The 27,348-nt window shown below is 38.9% G+C and overlaps 1 protein-coding gene across 1 annotated transcript; it reads left to right on the forward strand.

Moving 5' to 3' along the window:
* Window positions 1–6,394: 6,394 nt before the first annotated feature.
* Window positions 6,395–7,327, forward strand: LOC116907433 (olfactory receptor 8B4-like). The gene has a single exon (XM_032910403.1). It carries the CDS (start codon window positions 6,398–6,400, stop codon window positions 7,325–7,327), a length of 930 nt encoding a protein of 309 aa, XP_032766294.1. The 5' UTR covers window positions 6,395–6,397.
* Window positions 7,328–27,348: the final 20,021 nt, after the last annotated feature.

The following is a 27,348-nucleotide window of genomic DNA, read 5'->3' on the forward strand; positions in this document are numbered from 1 at the left end:
TAATGCAATGCAAATTGTTTAATGGCTGTTTAGGGAACAATGAAAAGGAAACAAGTTTGTGCAAGCTCAGTATAGATGGGACTTTTTTTCTAAACGTTTTTTGAGCCGCTTTTGTTTGAATCTTCTGACATGGAGACAACGAAAGCATAAGACTGGCTCAGCTGATGGACCTTCTTATTTCTAGATTTGTCACAATACATCTTTAATTCATGGTCTCTTCTACTCTCAACTGATGTTGACTTCCAGGTACTGTCCTTGTATCCACTTTCAGTTAATTAATTTTATTTTCTACTCATTTTGTCTACCATATTTAACATATCGATAGCGGTCCCAATTTCAATCATTCTACTTTATTATATAAATCGGGACCCGATTTCAGTGATGCTATTTTACTGTCTAAAGTTCTACTTGATTTTTTTTTAGCATTTTCATGACTCCGTTATTAAACCTTGCTGTCGGCGATTAATGCTACCTGAATCGCCCTGCGGTGGTGGCAAGAGTTCCTTGCTACCTGCCCCAGTGTTCTGAATTCCTGAATGAAAGACACAGACACAGACACAGATACAGACACAGACACAGACACAGACACAGACACAGACACACACACAGACATAGACACACACACACACACACACACACACACACACACACACACACACACACACACACACACACACACACAGCCTTCTATTTTAATATGCCTCAATCAGCTCAATGGCCGAGCCACTCCCAAACTTCCATGTTGCTAATACCTCCCGTTCAATACTCTTGAGTTATTACTTACTAAATCTGTATTCCACCTTTACTGTCCTAGGCCCAGTGGGGAGGGGTGTGTGCGGGTCCCTCTTCTCTGGCTCTTACGTAATTTGTATGCCCTCTCTTTTGCAGCTTTTAAGCCTGGATTTTATTACTTTTCTTACACAGCCGTTCTAGCTTGTCTCTCCCTCCCCTTGCCCATGAATCCTAAAGTCCCGCCTCCGTCTTTCTGCACAGCCATTGGCTGCTGGAAACTTTATTTACCAATGGAGACCAACTTGGGGCAGGGACCCTTAGTGTCTTACTTTAGGATTCTCACGTAATTTTGGGAACTTCACGTAATTAACATAATACAAGCATTAAACCAAATCAACAACAAAATCTTCAATTTGTCTTTATTTGTTTAAACATATTCAATGCATTTATTTAGAACTCTCGCACTGACGCACGTAATAGTTCTATAAGTAGCAAACAATGTAAGGCATGTTTTGTGTGTGTCATTCATGTGATTCTCACTTATGTCATCTTGTTTCGTGTTGGTTTAATGATTTGCATGACGAGCTCACGATCCCCAGATGTTTATTTGGGGGAATTTCTTTTGCATTTGTATTGAAATAATATTCTCCATAGTGACTTTTTTATTATACATGTGATATGGATATTTTTTAACCTCACACATGGAGGTGATTATAGATTTGCAAGAAATGTTTTGTCTAATTTTCTTTCTTTAAGACCAAGTCAACGTTGGTTATTTTCCTTTGTGAGTTTTTCCTTTAATTTAGACATAAGATGCCTCCTTTGGGGTTCAGCATCATGCTGGATTTTATCTCTTGTGTCCTGCATAGGAAACTCACTAAACCCAAAGTTACAGGACACCAGGAATCCACAGGTTCCCTGTTCTAGTGGTTGTCCCTCTACATTAGTACTTTCTTGATTTTCCTCTTTATTCTTACCAAGTTTTTACTTAGTTTCTATAAGGTCTTTCATGGAAAAAAATAGATAAGTTTGTACCTCTCACCAATAATTTCTATAATTTTTAAAAATCAAAAGAAATCTTTCTAAATATAAAGTGTTTTAATACTGTAGAAATAGTTGTTCTTGATAAATATTTGATGAGTGATGAACAAGGTGGCATCTAAACTGACGAACAGAGAGAACACTTTCTCCTTCACTGCCACACAGCTGCTAAGCTTCCACCCAAGGTGGAAGAATGTGGTGGGTAAGAAAGTACATGTACTGAGAAGAAACACTCATTTTCTTTATAAAAACAAACCTCAAAAATATCATTCAACATAGGACTGAAAGGGGAGTTTCTATGTTGCATGCAGATCTCACCGAACCATATAACTCAGAGCTGTCCTGGTTACTCCCTTGGACATTTTCTTGAGTTTTTTTTTTTTGTTTTGTTTTGTTTTTTTTTTTTTTTATGATATCTACTCCATTCATGCACATCCCAAAGACTGTCTGTTCTCTTTCAAGACTGGAAAGTTTACCTTGCAGTGTATTTTAAAACAAGGCCAGAGTGCTCTGAACATACTGTGCTGAAAAAAAGCAGGAAGGTGACAAAAGAGGAAGAAATGCGGTATGAACATCCCTGTATGACCTCTTGTTGGATGTCATGTGGCATCCATTTTATCATACTCTATTGGTGTAAGAAGCTCCAGAGCATCCACAGAGCCAAGGTCCCATCACTTTACTGGAACAGCATCAGTCCTGTTCCACTAAGAACATGTCAGACTCAAGCTATATTTGTGTGTGTGTGTGTGTGTGTGTGTGTGTGAGAGAGAGAGAGAGAGAGAGAGAGAGAGAGAGAGAGAGAGAGAGAGAGAGAGAGATGGTGTGGCCATCTTTGGAAAAGACAATCTGCCACATGCATATACATTCCATAGTTGTTATAAACACACAGTATTATATTAGAAAACATCCAGCATACTGCTTGGAACATAATGCTGTGATTGCTCCAAATGCATTAATTATCTTTTCTATAGCCTTCCTTCTTTTATATAAGGAGAAATAAAACAGGATTTTATTTTAAGAGACATATAATGGATGAGAAATAAAAAACAGAGCTATTTTTCTTGCATGTTCTACTGTATAACAAGTTGTCAGGACAGCAAATACCCATTTTCCAAATGAGAACATTATGGCACAGAATGTTTAGACACTTTATGCTTAAATTAATTTGGTAGGATGGTTTTTTTGTCCTCCACTTATTCTTTAAACATTTAATTTAAGTCTACCATATATTTCTATAAACTGACGAGTGTTTTGCTAACTAGATACAGTCAAGCAGTAGTCATGTCAGAAATAGAATACCATTGGCAGCCTGTCTTTTGTGTCTCTTTCCTGTTACTAGCCTCCAACTCCCCAAGTGAAGAAAACTGATGCTTGATTTCTAAAACAACAGGTTAATTTTTTGTTTTAAAAACTTGTATGCTTGTCTCAAAAATTAAAATTAAACAAAAAAAAAAACCAAAAAAAAAAAAAAACCAAAGAAAAAACACCCCAAAACATGTCCAGCTTGTTTTGCTTGCTAGACAGTGGTGACACAGGCCTTCAATCCCAGCACTCAGAAAGTAGAGGCAGTTGTGTTCCTGTGAGTTTGATGCCAGCCTGGTCTACAGAGTGAGTTCCAGTACAGTCAAGGCTACACAGAGAAATTTTGTCTCAAAAAAAAAAAAAAAAAAAAAAAAAAAAAAAAAAGAAAGAAAGAAAAAAAAAAAAAAAAGGTATTTTGGTGACTGGAAAGATGGCTCAGCTCAGTGGTTAAGAACATTGGCTGCTCTTCCAGAAGACCTGAGCTCTGAGCTCAATTCCCAGCACCTACATGGAAGCTAAAAACGCAGACATACATGTAGGTTATACAGCAAATTAAGAATAAATAAACTATAATTATATGTATGTATGTTCAGCTTAATCCTGTTGTGACCAAATATTTCCAATAGTTGATAGACGTTACTTAATAGAGGAGGCATTTTAGCTTACATTTTTCAGGACAAATTATTTGGCAGGAAATATTGGCGGTGGGATGTGCTGAGGAGGAAGCTACTCACCTCATAGTAGAAGGAAGCATAGAGAAAGGAAGGACCTAGTGACTAGGTGTAGTCCTCAAAGTCACATCCCCAGTGCCTGACTTCTTCTGACTCCATCCCATATCCTAAAGGTTCTACAACTTCCTCAGATATTCTAATTACCTAGGAACCAAACATTCAAACTTGAGCTCAGGAATCCATTTTGTATTTAAATCACAATTCCATAGAGCCACAGACATGTGCCCATTTGTGCTTGCTTTCTTTTATTTCATGATAGCTTGATATCATGGACTTTCATGGCTAAATGAAATCTTATTTTGTTACAATTCCACAAATTTTGAAAATCCTACTATTTATTATCCATTCTACAGTTGCTTGACCTGTAGGTTACTTTCAGTTTTTGGCTCATATATATAATAATAATATATATAATTGTGCTATGAGCACTACCTAGCATGAGTTAAGGCCAACTTATATTCTTACTGAGTATGCACCTAGCAATAGAAAGTGCTTTTTTTTAAATAAAAAAGTTAAACAATGCTGACTGATTTATTATTTTATTCTTGGTTGTGCTTGGCTTTTCTTTCTAATCTATTTTAGGTATATAGCTTGAGTTTCTAGTTTTTTGCTTAAAGTTCCTGGCTTCAGTAAATCAGAAGCAGCTTGTAGTTTAAGTCCTTTCAATGTTTGAAGGAAAAGTGATAAAAGAAGGGTAAGTTTAGTTAAGGAGGACTTCGAAGGGTAAAAAAGGTGGCAGATAGAGAGAGTTGACAAAAAGTAGACAAACATTAGTCAATCCGCAAAACCACAGGGCCAGAGGACCTGAGTACTTACTTGCACTCTTTTTAGTAGTACAAACACAAAACCTGCAATCCATCATGAAATATATTTAAGAGTGAAAGGACATGCTATTAATATTCATACAAGGATAAGTGGTGTTTTTTAGGGCCACTCGAGGAAAACAGATTATTTTAGGTAGCTTCAGTGGAAACTCAAAAATGCAGATGTTAATGTTTGAGAGGATGAAAGGTATCACTGTCATCTAAATAAGGGTAGGATCAAACGATGAAGTACTTCCTACCCCATACAGATAGGAGTGCTTCTCTCACGTATACTATGGTATTTTTTTTCATCTTTATTAACTTGGGTATTTCTTATTTACATTTCGATTGTTATTCCCTTTCCCGGTTTCCGGGCCAACGTCCCCCTAACCCCTCCACCTCTCTCTATGGGTGTTCCCCTCCCCATCCTCCCCCCCCATTACCGCCCTTCCCCCAACAATCACATTCACTGGGGGTTCAGTCTTGGCAGGACCAAGGGCTTTTAATCAAGGCTTGTTTACACTTTTCTGTAGTATAGGTGGCACCTGTGGTGGTGTTTCCCTGTTGTAAGATGCTCATGGATGTGGGAACATTTTATGTGTTCTCTTTGTCTTCCCCTCAAAGCTCCTCAGGAAATGGTAGGAACTAAGTTTGGGAGTCTTTTCTTCTTAAAGTCAGTTTTAGGCTCCAAGAATGATGGAGAGGAAGAATGAGCTTCCAAACTTAGTAAATAATAATAATAATAATAATAATAATATGCTTCGTGTACAGGGGAAGTTTGATTAGAACTTGATTCCTCTAGATGGAACAGAAATATCTAACACAGCCAGTAAACAATGGAAGTAGTTTCATCCCCATAGAGACTGATTTTAGAGAAATTCCCAGGGGAATCTGCCTTAATCAGGTCCCCAAGATCACCAAGCTGTGCAACTTCCTGCAATATCCCAGCTTTTACAGCTTTTACTTCTTGTCAAAAGGCTTGCTTGTTTTCTTGAAGTTGATGGAGAGCAACTGTGACAGTCTACCTTAACTGAGGTCCACCCCATGAGCACGTCAGCAAACTGGGGTTATATAAAGCACAGACTCTTAGAACCGGAAGAAGAGTGAACATCTGGAGTTATCAGACTTGCGATCTAGCAATACTATCTTCTGGGTAAAAGCTATTGAATAGAACCCTGCACTGAGAACCAAGGAGGAGAGGAAAGTTCTGAATTCTTTCTTGATGTTTCTCTTCTAAACACATACACAAGGGCTCTAGAAATCCTTTATTACTCTGTTGCTCTTAGAGTCAACCCTCAGGCAAGGTAAGTAAAGGGATTTGAAGGTGGAAGGCAGTAAAAACAGTGCCAGCAGGGAACACTTCGGGCTTGATTTTCTCTGTAGGTGGGAACTTCATGTGTGGTTGAGAGAGAGTCATGAATAGAATAAGTTCTGCAGATCTACATTTAACAAAGCATAAGGCACCAGGCCTTCTTGGATCTTGAGTTATCTTTTGGAAAGCCTGTGAGTAGCTAGCTGAAGTCATCTGCTTCCTTATCTATTATTAGGCGAGAAGAGAGTCCTTTTATCCGTGTAAATAAACAGCTTATTGTTTTTAATCAACTCATGGGAAATGAGCTCTGCTCAGTCACACTATTAGTGAGTGACTGAAGATGAAAAGAAGTGTAGATGAGGGAGGAGAGGTCAAGAAAAGCAGGCATGCATACTTACTGACTTACCTTCTAGAGACTTCTTCCATTGTGCATGCCTATAGCCATCATTGTGTGTTTTATTCCACTTCTCTAGGCGATGGCTCCAAGAAATAGCTCCTCTGTGACTGAATTTATCCTTGTGGGATTTTCAGACCAACCAGCTCTCCAGCTGCCTCTCTTCTTCTTCTTCTTAGGCATCTATATGCTCACTGTCGTAGGCAATTTGGGGCTGATCACCTTAATTGGGTTGAATTCTAGTCTTCATACTCCAATGTACTTTTTCCTCTTCAACTTGTCCTTTATAGATTTTTTTTACTCCTGTGTGTTCACCCCCAAAATGTTGAGTGATTTTGTCTCAGAAAATATTATCTCCTACATGGGATGCATGACTCAACTGTTTTTCTTCTGTTTCTTTGTCAATTCTGAGTGCTATGTGCTGGTTTCAATGGCCTATGATCGCTATGTGGCCATCTGCAACCCTCTGCTCTACACGGTCACCATGTCTCCTCAGGTCTGTGCTCTGCTGATGTTTGGTTCATATGTGATAGGGTTTGCTGGAGCCATGGCACACACTGGAAGCATGCTGACACTTACTTTCTGTGAGTCCAACAGGATCCACCACTATCTCTGTGAAGTTCTCCCCCTCCTACAGCTCTCCTGCACCAGCACCTATGCCAACGAGCTTGTGTTTTTTATTGTTGTTGGGCTGGTCATCACGGCATCCAGTGTCAGCATCTTTATCTCTTATGCGTTGATTATCTCCAACATTCTTAAGATTCCTTCCACGGAGGGCAGATCCAAAGCCTTTGGCACATGTGGTTCCCATGTAGTTGCAGTTGCTCTGTTTTTTGGGTCAGGGGCATTCACCTATTTAACCACATCTTTCCCTGGGTCAATGAAAGAGGGAAGGTTTGCTTCAGTATTTTATACCAATGTGGTTCCCATGCTTAACCCACTGATCTATAGTTTGAGAAATAAAGATGTTAAACTTGCCCTTAATAAAACCTTGCAGAGAGTGCTCTTCTGATGAATCTGGTGCTATCATTGGCAATTAAATCCCAATAAGCATACTCAACTCTGCTTTCAACAACAAGGCTTTCCTTCTACTGTTAAAAACTGGAGATCTCTTTGAGAATTATAGCACTCAAAGCCCACTTGATATCACTTTGGTTCGACTTTGGAACTATTAAGTGCTATTATGTATTGGATACAATTTTAGACCCAAGGAGATTATTAACTTAATGTATTTCCCATTTTCTTTCCTGGATTTGTCTAGGAAGAACATTTTTAGCTGGAACACTAGGTACAGATTCATACAAGACCCAGCAAGAGTTTGTACCAACTTTCTTCCATGTTTTACCAAAGACCAAATGTAGAGTCTTGGGTATCGTAGGTGATAATCTTCTAACTCTTGAAGAGACTACTTGGCCTGGAAGGCTATAAATCTTCCCTTTCACATATGCACAAGAAAAGTTCTCATCCATGGAGCTTATATGTACTGATTTGTAAGAATGAATCAAATCTTAAATACTTCATTTCAAAATTCCTGCCCCTTGAGATGGTAACTAGGACAAGTGACTTTCTAATTGGTAAATCTCCTATGCTCTAGAGCTGAGGATAAGACGAACAACACAGAGTTTCTATGCTTTTGAATTATTATGTAACATGCTGCCTTGTCCTCCCCTGGAGATGCTGAGCACATTGTGGAACTTTGGTACTTTTAGAAAAAAATTTTCTTTCTATCTTCCTCTCTCTCTCTCTCTCTCTCCTCTCTTTCTCTCTCTCTCTCTTTCTTTCTCTCTTTCTTTCTTTCTATAATGTCTTTCTTTGTATCCTGGATGGCCTTGGACCTGATAGGGAGTTTAGGGTGACCTTTGATCCTTCATCTTTCTGCTTCAGCCAACCTTTTGTGTCATCTGTCTACCTTCTTGCTAAGACAGAGGATGGCAAGTTCAAAATCAGCTTGGAGTTATGGGAATGTTATTATATCTATCCCTCCTTTATTTTACAAGGTGGATTTAGATTTTATTATCTCTGAGTAGGTGCGTGAGTTCATGTATATACCTGTCTGTTTGTTTATTTTATCTTTTATAGAACCCAGAAGGAGGTGAAATCTTAAAATACTTTTCTATTTCCCAGGGAGGCTGGACTGGATATTCATTCTGAGTGCCAAGGACCATTCTGTACCACTATTTTAAATACTTAGCTATTCTATATTGAATAGCTCATCCTTTGAGAAATATGCCCTCATATTACCTTGGGTATATAAAGGAAAACAAAGATAGGGCTATATTGAACCATATTGAGGAAAGTGAAAGTCCAGACTCCTTTTGTGGAAGAACAGGCATTGTTTAAGAATGAAGAAATTGAGGTATTCTTAAGGAAACATTGGTTCTTTAACTTTGGACACTAGAAAAGCCAAATGAAAGATGACTGCTATATCTTTTACTTTGCTTCTATATATCCCACTCTTCTAAAATATCTGGAAAGATGCTTGGTATGTGATAGTGTGGGAGATAAAGCAGTGAAAGGAAGTGAAGCTTCCCCTTGCCCCTCTGTTGTTGCATACACAGCTCTAGTAGGACAATGAAAGAAGGTATCCCAAGTGTTCTTGGTGAGGATCTAAGCAAGGTATCATGGGTGGTAGCTTAGAGTAGCAAGAAGACACATCTACAGTGTGAGGTTGATTCACTAGAGGTAACACAAATTGTACTTTCTTCAAATGTATTAATGGGGAAAGATTACTGAAGATGAGAGAAAGTGTGGATACCTGGAATATGTCTAGAGTATGATAATGTGAAACTCAATGCCTACTGAGCATGCAAAAGCATTGTATATTTTACATGTTCTATGAGGTGCTTAATGCATAGTACTTCATTTATTGAATTTGAGCCTATGCTAATCAGTCTTCTTGGCACAACTAAATCCCACCTTTTATAGGACAATGTGTTGTCCCAGGTGGAACATATGGGACTCTTGGGATATTAGGAAAGAGTCACTAATGAGGAAGGACAGATAACCATGGTGAAATATGTATGTAATCCTAAGAAGTCTGCCACTCATGTGGGAAGATCTAGAGTGGGAACTAACATAGGCTACACAGTGAGACCCTGTCTGAAACAAAAAAGAAAAGAAAAAAAAAGGATTAAAATATTATTAATGATTTGCCAACCTTCCTATAACACATGTAATTCCATATATATATATATATATATATATATATATATATATATACACATATATAGTTTTAATGAACTTTTCTCACTTGGGCTGATGATGCTCCCTCCAAGAGAAAAAGACCACCTAACAGAAAACTCAGCACCAGACATGAGAATTCCTCTTTTAAGTTGATATCCAGGGCTGTCCAAGAGGTTCCCCAAACATGTAGTTTATTGCTGTGACTCTTGGTTTTCCACTCAAGAAAAAGACATCATGAACTTTAGAAACGGGCCAGAGACTCCTGAGCTGGAACTGAGCTGAGTGCTCTTTCTCTGAAAACTAGAATTCGTGGTACCAGAAGATAGATACCATCTAAGCTTCCAAAGGAAGGAAGAAACCAACAGTCCTGCTGAATTATGATGTCTATGGATCACATCAATGACCAGCATGGCACATTAACCTTAAGGATGCAATAGTGGCATGCATACCTTGGTGATAAGCAACAATTCTTTAATTGGGCTTTTACCTACTCAACAAGAGAGAGACTGTGTCCAGTCCGGAAACCTAGTTAACTACTCAGTGCTAGTGAAGTCATGGCTATTGGAGGAGAATCTATAGCCACCAATTCACTAAACCAGTATAATCCCTAACCACAATTTACATCTGTCCTTATGCCCACAAATAAATGTAGTTTTTGCCTCCTATTAAGAAAACTTATTTTTGGATACTACTACTACTGAAAACTTGGGCTTTTCCATCCACACCCAAGTTCCCTAACATAATGACTCTCAGATGTCTTACACATGAACAAACGCCTAGAACAAACACTTTGGCTCATTTCTACTAGTTCATAACTCAATTAACCCATTTAAACTGGTCTAAGTCATGTCACATGGCCAGCTACCTCTCCTTCAGCTTCATTCAAATGTCGTCTTTAGACCCTGGGACAAAAGCACTGTGCTTGACTCTCCCAGAAATCCTTTGTCTGTACCAGAACTTCCACTTGCCTATTTTCTGCTTAAACTAATAGGCGAGCAGCATTTTATTCACATGTAATACTTCCATCTATTGTAAACGAGATTCTACAGAAAACCACAGCCAGTGGGAATGCGGAGTTAGAGAGTTCAGTCCTAATGTCTGCATCTATAAAACACTGCCACATAAGGCTCAGGGAACATTGCAGAAGAGGAAGCAGGAAGCTTGTCAGAGCCAGAGAATAGGGGAGTTTGCCATGAGATCACGTCTTTAGTACTATCAGAAGCTCATGCATAAAGTCTCACCAACACGGTTGCCCAAACATGAGCTGAACAAAGATGATACCAACAAACATTCCAAACTGAATGGAGAAAAGCCCTTGAGGTCCCAAGCCTGCAAAAAATACTATAGGAAACTCAGGAAAGCTGGGTTGGGAGGGATGGCCTTCTCCAAGAAAGAGGACACTAATCAGTTGTCTAGTGTCAAACAGTCAGCCCTGAAAACATACATATAGATAGCAAGCATTGAACAGAAGACATACACACACACACACACACACACACACACACACACACACACACACACACACACGCACACACACACACATACACGCATGCACACACACACAATTAGTGAGAAAGGAGTTCATGAATTTGAAGGGGAAATGGGTAGGGGCATAGCATAGAGAAGGGTTTGGAGGGAGGAAAGGGAAGGGAGAAATGTGGTAACTAAATAAAATATTTAAAAAAATAATTTGTTTTAAGCTGGATGAAGGAAAAATATCAATCACTATTGTTAGCTATGAGTAGGCATAGAGAAGTGAGGTCATAAGCCCCAAGGATAAAGTAACATTATGAAATAAATACATTAAATTCAAGAATAACTTTTCCTGCATTTATTCTCTGTTGGCATTGGGGTGAGTGGAGAGAGAGAGAGAGAGCTTAAGTTTCACTTAGTAAAACACTGATTTGGATCTTTTGAAAGGGAGTCCTTCCACCCTCATCTGAAATGACAGAGACTCACAAGAACATTTATTGATTTATTTTACAATAGCCAGTTAAGAGCCATCAGTTGCTCCTGCAGAAACTTGCTATCTTATAAGTCTGGAAGCTCTTTATCTCTCTTATGAGATGAGCATTGCTCTTTTTGTTTGATAGTTTGGGTTCAGCTGAAGAATTTTTTCTCAATTGTCAAAATGGGAACAAACCGGAAGTGCTGCTTTATAGACAGCTGATGTCAGCTGTCCCAGAGGTGGCTTGGGTCTTCACCACATGTTGATTTTCAATAAGGTTCTTTTCTTTTCCCTTCAGAAAGAGATGGTGAGTTGAGATTCCTCTGGCTTCTGCCTTTGGTCTATTTTTCTTGGCTCTTTGCAGCATCTCTCCAAGATACAGTTTCAACAATCACCGATATGATGCTGACTTTCTAATACAACTCTGGCCCTGATTGATTAGTTTGTCATCAGTTATAAATTAAAAACATAAAAAGATTATCAGCATTGACACAGATATGGACTTTTTCTAACAATTAAGAAGTGATATTTTGGGGTTATATGGATTAATATATTGTTTTTTTATGCCAGTGTAGGCTTCTCACATATCCTAAATATGAAAGGGCAAGATAAGTGAGAGATATCAAATAGGGAGAGGTGATCATAAGGAGTATTTAGGGGGTTCTTAGGGATAAAGGATGAGTGGCATGATATATTCTGAGGAGCAGATGGGAAGGTGTCTGCGTCTGCCTCAGTGTGATCCTCATTGTCAGCACAGCTCACACTCTTCTGTCGCACGTCTGTAAGTGACATGCGTTTGGCAAGTGCACCAGCTGCTAGTAACCAAAGGCTTGCTGTGGTGGTGAGAGCATATGATGGCTCAAGTGCATATGAACATAAATGGCATCTAGAAGTGGGCAGTTCAGGAGTGGTGCGGCAGAGCTGAGTCACTGAGGATGTCGTCTTTATCCTTCCTCTCTTCTGAGATGTGAGCTTCTTCAGAAAGATTCATTATGGTTTCCAGATGGTCACTAGGATTTTGTGGTTTTGTTTACATTTTAAGCAGAAAGACAACACAGGACTGAATGAGATAAAGCAGAAGGGGGGGGGGGCTTTGCCTATTCAATAAGTAACTAATTCTGACACTGGGTTAGCCATTTTACTTTTATGGGAGATAGAAAACCTAGTATACATTGTATTCCAGAAAATGTTATTTTGCTAAGAAGCAGGGAATGTCTACTGTGCGGGTAACTAGCACTTATTACTAAAAGATCACTGGAAGGAACAGAACAGGGTAACCTATATTCCTAGTTTTGCTTCTTTGGTCCAGTCTAGGAGAGGAAGATTGACTAATTGAATAGATAAGATTGAAATGGCGTAACAACTTGGTAATTGAGTCATATGTCCACTGTGTTAATCATTGGCTTGTGTAGGAGCTGAACTGAAGCAAAATCTTGGCAAGGTCAAGCCATGTTTCTGTTATTACATTTCCAGTTCTACTGTCTCCCATTGGGTTAATAGGGTCTGAGTTCTGAGAAGGTATTGTGATTGATTACCTGCCGATGACTAGCCTCGGCTTGGAGAAGGGTTCCTGAGAGAAGAAGGGGTGTTCGGGAACCTCAAGACAAACAACTCAAAGTGAAATCATGGACCCAAGCTGACGTCCTATGTTCTGCTCAAGATGGCTCTATAGACAGCTCTCTGTAGAGAGCTCTTGGCTCTGTAGTCTGCTTGACAAAGCTCTCTTTCACTAATAAAAAATTCTAAAAGGCCTCTGGATAGCTTATGGATTTTCCAACCAAAGTCAGGAAAGCTTCTATAAAAAATTCTTGGATTATCTGACCAGGTCAGAAATTCAATTAGAAAAAATTCTAAAATTCTTTTTTTTTTAATCAAAATCAGAAAGCTAGAAAAATTCTAAAAGAGCTGTTAGCTTCCTACATAATTCTTGGGATACCCAACCAAGTTCAGAAATTCTATTAGAAAAAATTCTAAATAAACTATGAAAAATCCTAAAAGAGCTATATTCACTCTCCATGGATTTTTCAAACAAAATCAGAAATCCTGTTAGAAAAATTTCTTGAAGAGTTGTTGGATCTCCAGATAGCTCAGTTCTTGCTAGAAAAACATTCTTAAGAAAACAAACAAACAAACAAACAAATTGCTATTGTTCTCTGCTAGCTCATCTTGTGCAGACCAAAAGCCCAGGTGTTTTTATTTACATATTAAATCAGTCATTTATCCCAGGTTCCCTCTAGACCATCTCACAGAACCAGCATTTTATGACCTTACCCCCTTGACTCTTGTTAAAAGGACAGCAAGCACATTTTGTTGTTGTTGTTGTTGTTGTTGTTGTTGTTGTTGTTAACATTGCAAAAGAATTTGGAAATCTGTCTGACTTTGTAAACCTAGGTTGGTGGGACCTTACCCTGTGATTGTCACTCCCCAAATCTCTTTATCTCCTTCCATAGTATCGTCCTGTCAAGCTGGCTTATAGTGTGACCACCTCTGTTCCTTTAGATCTGTGAAGCTTCTTATACAATTCATATGGAATCTTTATATTTTGCACAGTTGAGAAGGTATATATTTTCAAACTTATGTTTTCAGAGTTCTTTCCTAGCCTTAAGGGCTGTCCTGAAGGTCACGGTGTTCTATGATTTTGCTGAGAGATTAGAAACACCCTTGCCTCCCAGATTCCTGATGTCTCTGATTATCATGGTGTCACTAGCCTTGGCAGAGAGGACTTTCCTTGAAGGAGGAGCATGAAAATATGTACATTATTATACAAACAAAACTTATGCAGCACACAGCAGCCATCTGTTCCAGGGGGTAGGGACCATGTCATTCCATGGTGGAGCAGGACATGGTAATTCCTGGCATTTCTACTAATAAAGACATAATGGTATTTTATTCTTTTTTGACTCCCTGGATTTATTCTCACAACTGAGATCATACAGAAGAAGAGGAAGGAGGAGGAGAAGAAGGAGGAGGAGGAAGAGGAGGAGGAGGAAGAGGAGGAGGAGGAAGAAGAGGAAGAGGAAGAGGAGGAGGAGGAGGGGGAGGAGGAGGAGGAGGAATAAATGATTAATATTGCTCTTCCAACACAGACATTAGGTAAAAATGTTAATTGGAAAAGCTTTTTAAAGATATAAATTACAATGTAAAATTAATATATAATATTTATGACTGTGCACCAAACAGCTGCACAGAATAATAAACACAATGTTGAGAAAACTTTCTGTCACACACACATTATTTATAGGTATTAGCCCTGTTTTCATAGTTAGTATTATTCTAAGTCTCAATTGGATACCTGAAACCCCAGATGGTACTGACTCCTGGATGTAGTATGATTTATTGCACAAATTTATACTCATTATGAAGTTTAATTTATAAATCAAGCATCATAAAAAGTAACACCAATAATAGAATAATTATAATATTATGCTGAAATAAAATTGCCAGAATTACTATTCTTGTAGTTTAGAGCCAGTAACAAATAAAACAAAGCATCCTCGAACACAAACATCATACTGTTGCAACAATTTGGTACCTGAGAAGATCATTAAAGTGGCAGGTAGCATATACAGTACAGATTTGATGAACACAAAGGTGGTTCAAATCTCAGAGAGGATGGGATAGGATGATGTGAAATTTTATCATATTACTGAGAATTGCATTCAACTTTACTTAGGATTTATTTATGGAATCGTCTGCTTAATATTTTTGGATTATGGCTGATTACAGGTAGCTGGAACTACGGAAGATGAATCCACTGACATGTGTGAAATGATATAGATCACATTTTGTGATCACCATGTAATAAACTATTGCATAATCAGAAAATAAAAATTCTATTACTTTTGATACTAAAGTTCTCAACTAAGTTACATTTAAACCACAAAAAAAAAAATCCGGAAAAGAAAATGAAAATATCAAATAATACAAATTTTAGGATGTGTAAAGGAGAGAATTAATCTTACATGTTATATTGAGCAACGAAAAGAAGTTAAGCACTTAATAGGCTAGAAAGAAACAGTAGAATCAATACATAAGTGCAAGAATTAGTAAAGCTTAAAGGAAATAAAAGCTGAATTTTAGGAGTCGAGCAACAGAAGTATGAATTAATACCTTCACAAATGTCTACCTTGAAAACAATGAAATATGCCTGGGACTTGCTATTCTAATGTAGAAAATATAGAAGTGCAAGTTAAAAAGGACTGAGTCACATACAGCCCCTGCTCCAACTGTTATGGGACCCACACGAAGACCAAGCTGTGCATCTACTACAAATGCGTAGAAGCCTAGATCCAGTCCCTGTATACTGTTTGGCTGGTGGTTCAGTCTCTAAGCCCCCATGAGCCCAGGTAAGTTGACTCTGTAGGTGTTCTTGTGGTGTTCTTTTCTCTCTGAGTCACTCACTTCTGTCCCACACTCTTCCCTAAGAAGCTCTGCCTCATGTTTGGCTGTGGGTCTCTGCATCTGTTTCCATCAGCTGCTGGATGAGGCCTCTCAGAACACAGTTGTGCTAGGCTCCTGTCTGCAAGCATAACACAGTGTTACTAATAGTGTCAGGGATGGGCTGTCTCTCATGGGATGGGGCCCAAGTTGACCATTCCCTTAATCTGCTCCCTGTGCGTCTAGTAGGCAGAACAAATTTGGGGATGAAAGTTTTGTAGGTGGGTTGATATCCCCTCCTCCATTGAAAGGTGGTCACTTCAGTCTCCATATTCACAGTTGCTAGGAGTCTCAGCTAGGGTCAGCCTCATAGGCTCCCAGAAGCCTTCCTGTTTCAGATCTCAGGCTTGAGCAAGAGATGCTTCCTCCACTGATTTCTGTTCTTTATCCCACCCTTTCTGCCCCCTACTCTGCTACCCACACTTGACCACCTTCCCAGTTCCCCTCCTCACCCCCTTTCCCACCCAATTCCCTCCCTTCGTTCACCTCTGATGTCTATTTTATTTCCTCTTCTGAGTGAGATTCAAGTACCCTCCCTTGATTCTGGTGCCTGCCCTTGAATCCTGTTCCCCTAACTGGAATGCCTTGTTTGGCCTCTAAGGAGAAGGGGAGGGGGTAATGAGCACCTGTTCGTGAGGGTGAGATTGAGAGTAGAAGAGGGAAGGGACTGCGATCAGAGTGTAAGGTGAATAAAATTAACTAATGAATGAATGCAAGAATGAACAAAAGACACAAAGATTGAGGAAATAAAAGTAGGAAAAACGAAAAACTAAATGACAAATTTCACTAATAGATGATTATAAAACCAGTTTTATTTGACAAATTCTGTTCAGATAAAGAAAAAGCAGTAAGTTGTTAAAGGGTTATAACAAAACAAAAATACTAGTTGCAGATGGTTTTGCCCAGGAATCCTACCAAAGAACAGATAATTCCAATACTAAAAAAAATTCAGAGCCCAGGGGGTGGAGAAGAAGGGAGAGAGGAAGGGGGAGGGGGTGGAAGAAGAGGATCCTTCAAAGTTGTTTTAGTGAAGTGAGTATAATATGCATCCAAAATTAGAAAGACTGCACACAGAACAGAATTACAGACAAATCTCACCTCCCTGACCAAAATTATATAAAAAAAAAATTAGTAAATCTCAGCAACGGAAAAGAGTGACAGATCATGTCCAAATAGTTTACTCCATGGGTGTATGAATAGTGCAGTATAAACCTAAAACTTTAGCTTTGTTTTCCTTCCTTTTTTTTCTTTTGTCTTGTTCTATTGTACAGGATTTCATATGGATTGGGTTAGTCTTGGTCTTACTAAATAGCCCAGGGTGGGTTAGTACTCTGGATCCCCTGCCTCAGCCTTCCAAGTATGAGATTGCAGGCATGAGCTTCCTCCCTTTTTGGCTGAGGTCTGCTGATATTTTTTTGTTTTGGTATGTACACAATGTGAACTTGTGTTTGTGAGGATAAACATGTGTGTAGATGCTCGTGAAGGCCAGAAGTTAACCTCAGGCTTTTGTTATCTACTTTGGTTTTCTGAGACACGGTCTCTCTGTTGCCTGGCCTGGAACTCACCAAGCAGATCGACTAAGAGCCCCACATATCTGCCTGGGTTTTCCTCTTAGTGCTAGAACTGAAATTAAGATACTATACGTGGGTTGTTCTCTCTCTCTCTCTCTCTCTCTCTCTCTCTCTCTCTCTCTCTCTGGTGAATTCTATGGATTTAACTCAGGTGTTCATATTTGCAGAGCAGACAATTTAATGACTTAACTGCCCCTTCCACCCTCAACGTAAACATTTATCTAATAATCGATTTTAGTACAGAGGACTTGTAATAGTTTAGTAGAGCTCAGTAGAAGATGCATAAACTCATCTGCACAGGAAGAGCCAATTTATGATTCATTCTTAATTAGATTCATTTCTTGAAAGAATATTGATAGGAATAACTTAAAGGTTCTTTCTATTTCTTCCCTTTTTTTATTTGATATGTTAGAACTAAAATCTCTGTTGGGTTTTTTTCCCACTTGTTTTTAGTTCTAATTATCGATGATCATCAAAATACTCTATCCTTCATACGCTTTACCAAATTTTAATTCACCACGCTATAGTACCAATATAAGCAAGCTCTATTTTGTGGAATGTTAACATTTTGACTGAGTTATTTCTGCTTAGTTACAGCTTCATTTTGTCCTCTAGAATCTTCTGAGATTTGGACATATATTCTAAGCTCGTTACCTGACAGAATCAGAGTCAAAAACAAACTGAGTATATTGTTTCTCTAAAGACTTTTGATTTTAAACAACTAATATATTTAATATAATTTGCTAGCATATACAGGGAAAAAGTAAAACCTCATTCCCGGAGCATATTGCATACTTTTCTAAGTGACTCCTCCATGTCATTTGCTTCTTTTTTTTTTTTTTTTTCCGGAGTTGGGGACTGAACCCAGGGCCTTTGGCTTCCCTAGGCAAGCGCTCTACCGCTTGAGCTAAATCCCCAACCTGTCATTTGCTTCTTACAAGGCAGATGTGACGTGATGTCCATTCTACCTAGTGTTTATTGTTTTCTAGAGAGGAACAAAGAAAGCCAGACTTAAAGAATCTGCACCATTCTGACTGGTGTGAGGTGAAATCTTAGGGTTGTTTTGATTTGCATTTCCCTTATGACTAACGATGTTGAACATTTCTTTAGGTGTTTCTCGGCCATTCGGCATTCCTCAGCTGTGAATTCTTTGTTTAGCTCTGAACCCCATATTTTAATAGGGTTATTTGTCTCCCTGTCGGTCTAACTTCTTGAGTTCTTTGTATATTTTGGATATAAGGCCTCTATCTGTTGTAGGATTGGTAAAGATCTTTTTCCCAATCTGTTGGTTGCCATTTTGTCCTAATGACAGTGTCCTTTGCCTTACAGAAGCTTTGCAGTTTTATGAGATCCCATTTGTCAATTCTTGATCTTAGAGCATAAGCCATTGGTGTTTTGTTCAGGAAATTTTCTCCAGTGCCCATGTGTTCAAGATGCTTCCCCACTTTTTCTTCTATTAGTTTGAGTGTATCTGGTTTGATGTGGAGGTCTTTGGTCCACTTGGACTTAAGTTTTGTACAGGGTGATAAGCATGGATCAATCTGCATTCTTCTACATACTGACCCCCAGTTGAACCAGCACCATTTGCTGAAAATGCTATCTTTTTTCCATTGGATGGTTTTGGCTCCTTTGTCAAAAATCAAATATCATCCTGAGTGAGGTAACCCAATCACAGAAAAACACACATGGTATGCACTCATTGATAAGTGGCTATTAGCCCAAATGCTTGAATTGCCCTAGATGCACAGAACACATGAAACTCAAGAAGGATGACCAAAATGCAGGTACTTTACTCCTTCTTTAAAAGGGGAACAAGAATACCCTTGGAAAGGCACAGGGAGGCAAAATTTAGAACAGAGACTGAAGGAGCGTCCATTCAGAGCCTGCCCCACATGTGGCCCATACATATACAGCCACCAAACTAGATAAGATGGATGAAGCAAAGACGTGCAGGCCGACAGGAACCGGATGTAGATCTCTCCTGAGAGACACAGCCAGAATACAGCAAATACATAGGTGAATGCCATCATTAAACCACTGAACTGAGAACAGGACCCCCGTTGAAGGAATCAGAGAAAGGACTGAAAGAGCTTGAAGGGGCTTGAGACCCCATATGCAATGCCAACCAACCAGAGCTTCCAGGGACTAAGCCACTACCCAAAGACTATACATGGACTGACCCTGGGCTCCGACCTCATAGGTAGCAATGAATATCCTAGTAAGAGCACCAGTGGAAGGGGAAACCCTTGGTCCCCAAGATTAAACCCCAGTGAATGTGATTGTTGGGGGAGGCGGTAATGGGGGGGAGGATGGGAGGAACACCCATAGAGAAGGGAGAGGGAGGGGTTAGGGGATGTTGACTGGGAAGGGAATAACAATTGAAATGTAAATAAGAAATACTCAAAGTTAAAAAAAGATAAAAAAAAATGGCAGATTCTTCAATTAAATTAATCATTCTGGAAAAAAAAAAAAAGAATCTTCACCAGACTGGGTGGTTCAGCCTTAAGGGCATCATTATGTGGCTGCAGCTGATAGGCTTGTATCATCAATGTTCGGTGAATTCTAGGAAGGAGTGAAGTAAATTTGTGAATTTTAGAAGTGGGAGAATTTGATAAAGGAATGGCAATAGAGAAATGACTGACATGAAAATGACCCTGAATTCCATATGGCAATCTGCAGAGATGACCAACAGTGAGCATGAGAAGACTGTCACATAAATGATGTCCTGAATCCACTGATGCAAGGTACCAGCCTTTGTTTTGATCTCAAAGAGGACACATATACATATCCTTAAGAGATCTGTCCCTGTTGGTAGGCAAACAAAGCTGTCTACAAAGAAGTGTGAAATCATTGTTTGCTTTTTAGCAACAACACTTAAAAACCTGAGAAATGAGATGGTGTCAACTTTCACACAGATATTATATGTAACTGAATATGGGGTTTGTGTCACATAACTATATCGAAATAAAATAAGTAAAATTTTCCTAATGTAATGGAGTTAAATAGGTTTTGGGTGTGTGTGTGTAAGAATGCACAAGTAACAGATCCATTCTATTACATAATTTATTTTAAAGAGACTTAAGGATGTGCAAAATTTAAATTCTCATTAAATCTTAACATGGCTATGAAAACATTTTGCAGGAACATATTTAGGCTATCGATTATGCTGGTAAGCATTTAAAACCAGAGGACAAAAATTAAAACCCTTTTTAATGTAATTTGAACTCATAGAATTAGTCATCCACTTGGCATTGATCGTGTTTCTAGAGTGTTGTGTGAATAGGTGCTAGGATTCAACAGTAATCAATACAGGAAAAATACTTGGAGCCAGCATTCAATTAACAGATATGCTGCACTCTTTTTTTTTTTTTGGTGCCTTGCTTGTATTATGATTGTCATGTCTTTTTATTTAGTCTCTCTTCACTATACAATTTAGATAAGCGCCCATTAAGGATTTGCAAATTAAAATGCATTCAAACCGCTTAATTTAAATGTTGATCTAAAGAACATTTTCAAAAGTTTATGGTTTTTAATAAGGCATTGAAATTTTATGTAAGGAGTTATGTAAAATCCATGGTTATACATTTCAGAGCTTGAAAAAGATTCAGAATATGAATTTGCAGCAAAAGCCATCCCCCCCACCCTTTCCTTTCGGCTTGATCTGTTATTGAGTCACTAGCGCAACCTGGTGGCTACTTAAGTGAACTGCCTGGTGTAATGGTTTAACGTTTGCTGAATGTTCGCAGTTGTGCTTTTATTCTTTGTATGGCTAGGCATTGTGTCCTTCTGTGTGTGTGTGTACAAAGACACTTTAAATAGTTTACCTGGTGTAATTAAAATTTGCACAGTGTTCTGTATAGCAAATATAACTGCTTTAAAACTATTCAATGGGCTGATCTACCACCTATACAATGATCTACTAACACCCCGAACAGATTTTCTCTTTGTAATGTGAATTTGGTTCTGAACAGCAAGAAGGGTCATGAATTCTTTATACAAGCTCTCCATACTTCACATGTTTTTAAGAACCCAAATCAGCTATTATTTTACTTAGTTTATGACAGTTTGAAGGCTTATGGGTTTTGCAGTTGATTGGGTTGCCACTTAATAGAGTTTGAGAGGCTTGTCTATGTTGGGCCTGTGATGTCCTTTATCTGGAGAGAATGAGATCATCGTTCTTTCAGATAACTGTGCCAAGACATAGCTAGGCAGAAATGGAGTGTTTATTCACCAGAGTTGTCTTATATCTTTCACCGTGGACTTGGGGGATTCTACTCTTGAGATTTTAAAATGACAAATGATTCATTATGCTGAATAACATTCAAAGAACTCTCACTAATTAATATAAGAATTCAAGTTCTGAGGAATCACTTACAAATTTCTGAGAACCTCTTGAGATATCTGGTCGTCCTTGGGAGTCAATCTTCCCACTGGCAGCATTGTCCACCTCCTGGGCATCCTCTCACCTCCCGCCTCCTGTACACCTCACTCCTCCTCCCTGTTTAGTTAGATGCTACTATGGTGGAAGGAGGGAAGGTGCTTTTTGGCCCTGAGTTTTGTCTCTCTCTGTCTCTCTCTGTCTCTCTCTCTGTCTCTCTCTCTCTGTCTGTCTCTCTCTCTGTCTCTCTCTCTCTCTCTCTGCTCTCTCTCTCTCTCTCTCTCTCTCTCTCTCTCTGTCTCTCTCTCTCTCTCCAGCAAATGCACTACAAAATACAGTCACGCTCCTCAAGGTTCTTTTGCTAGCTCTTGACATAGAGGTCTGTCTTCTGGGTCCCTCATTTCCTCCTCTCCACACCGATTGGCTGCTTTCCGGATGCTGGCCACCTTTATCTCTTCATTTCTCTTTACTTTTCTGTGTAAGAAGCGTCTAAATAAGCCATAGAGGTATTCTGGGTCCATCACTTGGCTCTGCTGCACAGAACTGAGTCATTTAGTCACTTTCCCACATCTCCTGGAGTGTTCACTCCAACTAATAAACATGGATGCAAAACCGATCAGTTTTTCATGGAAGCCTACCAATTCATCAGATACCAGGAAATATCTTTGGTCTTCCTAGATGCTGCTATGAAGGTACTGAGAATACTGACTCTGGTAAATATCACCTTTAGTGTGGGCTTACTATGAAACTGTAAACAAAAGTCTTAACTATAATGAAATCAATGAATCACAGACTAAAGACATTCTCCCATTTTGTTAAGGTCTATACATAATGTAGTAATATAACAGGTATTGGGTTTATGTATAACAGGTATTGGGTTTATGTATCATGCAAATATATTTTGGAGGCTATTTATGTACCCAGTCAAAACTCTAGTTTCTCACCACGCCGTGAGTTCTGTGGTTGTAGGGGACTCTGCTTTGTTCGTTTCACGTGCCAAGCTTACCACTTGCTGTTACTTTGAATAACTGAATGAATAGACTATTATTAGCATCTCTATTCGCTTAGGCATTTTAGGAAACTCACCAGTATGAGAAAAGTTAGAGCAGCAAATGTGGTGTGTGTTAGCATCATAAATATAAGCGGGAATTTCTATGGAGAATGCAGCACGGCTTTCTCATGCTGTTTCCCATGGCAAGGGCTCAGTCTCTCTGTTCTTCCCCAGTTACACAGACTTAAGCGTCAAAGGTTGTGCTCAGCTTGCTTCATCCATATTCATCGCTGAGCCCAGAATAACCAAGATGGTGTCAAAAGATGAAACTGCAATAAATTTAGTTTGAATATCTTACTTAGCTTTTATTCACGGTTGTGGAATCCAGCAGTTCTCAGAACTAGAGCAGGCTCAAAGAACTCTGGGGCGACCATGACTACACATATGTGGACTGAAAACAGAAGGGATGAACTGACTGGTTCATGTTTGGGCTCTGCCTATTCAGCTGTCCACTTACCATGGACCGAAGGCGAGTAACCATGACTATGGAGGATTTACTTATATCTCCCATGCTGGGGTGTAAGTTCATTGAGAAGGAATGATGCATGGATGCATTTTTTTCAAGGCCCATATCTAATTTGAATTGGGTGTGTGAATTAAGAGACGGCAACCGGCATACCTAAACTCCACATTAGGTCATCATTTGTCGAATGCTCTCAAACCTACCTTCTCTTGGGCCTGCTGAAGTTTCCTCTATCTCCTTCTATTGATACCTTGGATTCCTGATTATAATCCACTCCCTTCTGAAACTGACTTACCTGAAATACTGGCCTATAACTTATCTATTAGCCACAATTAACCAACATTAACATCTTGTTAGATTTTGTCCGCATTTCACTGTGGACTTGACAGTCCTGGGATATATCTTGCCTGTTACATGTAAATTCTTTCTTTTGCTGTTCCTTTTAGAATGTTCCTGGCTTTATTCCCACAGTACTCAGAGAATGTCACATTATACATCTCTGTCTTCTGTTTAACTTACTCCCTTCTTGTGTTAGCTGTCTAAATATTACTTTCTTCATTGAGACTCCCCACCTCTTAAGCCAACCCATTTGGACAACAATGTACATGCATGCACAAAATGGCTTTGTATATTCTCTTGGACTTGAAAGTCTTTCAGGACAAAAACCTTATTTAAATAATTTGTCATCATATCAAGATGTCAATGGTGCTTTGATATGCAGGGAGAAGATTTCTAACTTTGGAAATACAACAGTAGAGGATAGTGTTAAGGCAGAGGACAATGAATATCATATGACACATGATATTAATTATCCTTTAATGTTAATTCTGAAAAAAAAAACAGATTTCAGAGCATGGTAAATATAATTAGCAGTGTGTTGGATTGAGGTGAACATCACAGAGTCATATCGTTCTTACCAAACTTTCTGAGAGTGTGATTTGAATGGAGCATTAATTAGGTAATCCACGTGAACTAGGTCTTTTTTATTTTGTTCTGCCCTATAATTTTTGAAAACTCATGTTTTACCTAATTATATCTTTTAATGGTAATCTCCAAACTGCAACACACGAGGCTGATATTTTATGAAAAAAGACTCATTATTGGGAGAGACAATAATGTCATAGCTTGCCACAATAGGAAATTTAGAAGTTTCCTTTTTGAAAAGTCAGGTACAAGAAAGGCTGTAAAAACCACCACTTTCAATTATTTCAATTGTGATATAACTTAAAACGCCTCACAAGATTTTTGGAAACATTCCTTCATGATTCTGACCTTGAGATGAACGGTTTTTATCAGAGAAAAACTTCTGCAGGTTAGGCCATGGTTTGGTTTATTATGTAAAAGTACTGTGTCAAGGTTTGAACTTACAGGTAATAGGACTGCCTCTGTGAGCTGGAAGATGAACTAGTAAAGATACAGAGACTTGGAATGATGCTTTAAAATCATGCTCAGAGAACTAGTAGGTTAAAAACCATCAGTTGCCAAGAGTAGGACACATTTCTGCAGCAGTGGTACCCTTCTGCTCCATTTACCTGTGGCACCCATGATCTTGTTGCAGCCACAGATGACTCCCAATGGTTCCCTACACTTGCCTCATTGCAGAAGAATCACTCAGATGGGAGCATACAACTCGCCAAGCATAGGGAATGTGCCTGTGCTGCGGTTTAGATGTTGAACGTTTCTACCATGGGCTTGTGGGTTGAAATCTTGGTCTCTGGTTTGGTGATGTTGATGGTGGGGGAACATTTAAAGGGTGGAGCAGAATGTGAGGTGATTACACACGCTATCCTTTTTGAGAATTAATGTTGCCTTCTTCAAATTGGTTTTCTCAGATCTGGTTGTTATAAAGCACTCACTTGACCCTTCTGCACGTGGCTGATTCCCTTCCAGAGTTTGTTGTTATGGGTGGTGCAGGCCGGAGGCTCGCACCAGAGGCTGAACAAACAGTTTATGCTGCTCAGCCTTAGATTTTCAGCCAGAAACTGTGAGCTAAATAAACTTCTTTTACAAAAGGTTGTCTCACTTATTTGTTATAGCAAAATAGAACAGGCCACAGGCTTCTAAAATACTATAATGTATATAAGTGAAGGCTTTCTTCATATATGACCATAATATGATCTTAACAGTGTAATGTGAAATGGGTGAAACTTTTTTTTTGGCTGGGCACTTCTTTTTTTCAATTTTTATTTAATTGGATATTTCTTATTTACATTTCACATGTTATTCCCTTTCCTGGTTTCCTGTACATTAGCCCCCTAACCCCTCTCTCTCCCCTTCTATATGGGTGTTCCCCTCCCCATCCTCCCCCCATTAGCCTTCCCCGCAACGATACCCTACACTGGGGGTCCCACCTTCACAGGACCAAGGGCTTCCCCTCCCCCTGGTGCTCCAACAAGGCTATTCTCTGCTACCTATGCAGTTGGAGCCCAGGGTCAGTCCATGTATAGTCTTTGGGTAGTGGTTTAGTTCCTGGGAGCTATGGTTGGTTGGCATTGTTGTTCTTATGGGGTTGCAAGCCCCTTCAGTTCCTTCAGTCCATTCTCTAATTCTTCCAATGGGGTCCTGTTCTTGGTCCAGTGGTTTGCTGCTGGCATTCGCCTCTGTATTTGACATGCTCTGGATGTGTCTCTCAGGAGAGATCTATATCCGGTTCCTGTCAGCATGCACTTCTTAGCTTCATCCATCTTATCTAGTTTTGGTGGCTGTATATATATATGGGCCAAATGTAGGGCAGGTTTATACTGGTTCTAACTATTTTCTTGGTTTTCAGGCTTGTTGTACAGGGGATCACCTGAGACTCTTCACTTATCTTGAGTTTATTCTCTCATGAATCCTGTCTTTCTCTTGCTTCCTCCCTCAGGAAATGGTATAGCATTAGAGGATGGGGTTATAGATTCATAGAAGAAACATATACAAGAGATTCATTGGACACTATTGTTATGACTCTTAGTGATGATATATTGAAATACTGAATTGAGAGAAGGGGTGTTAAGCTTTTGCAGCTCAAAAATAATATTCTAGGTTAATAGTTAGCTAGGTTTAACAGTTTGACTATATATATATATACATATATATAGAATATATATATACACACACTTCAAAATGCTATACTGTACATAGTTTATACATACATTTTTTTGTTTATGCCCTTTATATTTTTTCATTTTTTTAATTAACTTGAGTATTTCTTATTTACATTTCGAATGTTATTCCCTTTCCCGGTTTCCGGGCCAACATCACCCTAACCCCTCCCCCTCCCCTTCTTTATGGGTGTTCCCCTCACCATCCTCCCCCCATTACATTTTTATATACTAACAGAAACGCAATGAATTTATGAAAAAGCAAGTGGAGGAGTCATTGTACCTATTATGCTATTATTAGTTTAATGTTGGTGTGATAATGTATAAAAATTCTGTTATAGATGAGATAATGCCACATAATTAACAACTCATGTTACTGATTGCTCCAGAGTGGGCAACTGGGGAGCTCAGGACCAGAGTTGGAGAGGAGACTTTTGTAATTATATTTTTAAAAACTTAAACTGGAAAGCTTCTGTAAGGCAAAGGACATAGTCAATAAGACCAATCGACATCCTACAGATTGGGAAAAAAAATCTTCACTAACCCTGCATCCAGTAGAGGGCTAATATCCAAAATATATAAAGAACTCAGGAAGCTAACCACCAAAAAAACCAAACAACCAATCAAAAAATGGGGTATAGAACTAAACTGAGAATTCACAACAGAGGAATATTAAATGGCTGAGAAGCACCGAAAGAAATGTTCAAAGTCCTTTGTGATCAGAGAAATGCAAATCAAAACAACCCTGAGATCCCACCTTACACTAGTCAGAATGGCTAAGATTAAAACCTCAGATGACAACATAAGTTGGTGAAGATGTGGAGAAAGAGGTACACTCCTCCATTGCTGATGGGATTGCAAACTGGTACAACCACTCTGGAAATCAATTTGGAGCTTCCTCAGAAAATTGAAAATAAATCTA

Source organism: Rattus rattus, chromosome 8 (assembly GCF_011064425.1).
Source record: "Rattus rattus isolate New Zealand chromosome 8, Rrattus_CSIRO_v1, whole genome shotgun sequence".
Classification (NCBI taxonomy): Eukaryota; Metazoa; Chordata; class Mammalia; order Rodentia; family Muridae; genus Rattus; species Rattus rattus.

Coding starts and splice junctions, on each gene's coding strand:
- LOC116907433 (XM_032910403.1), top strand. CDS start 6,398: ATGGCTCCAAGAAATAGCTCCTCTGTGACTGAATTTATCCTTGTGGGA.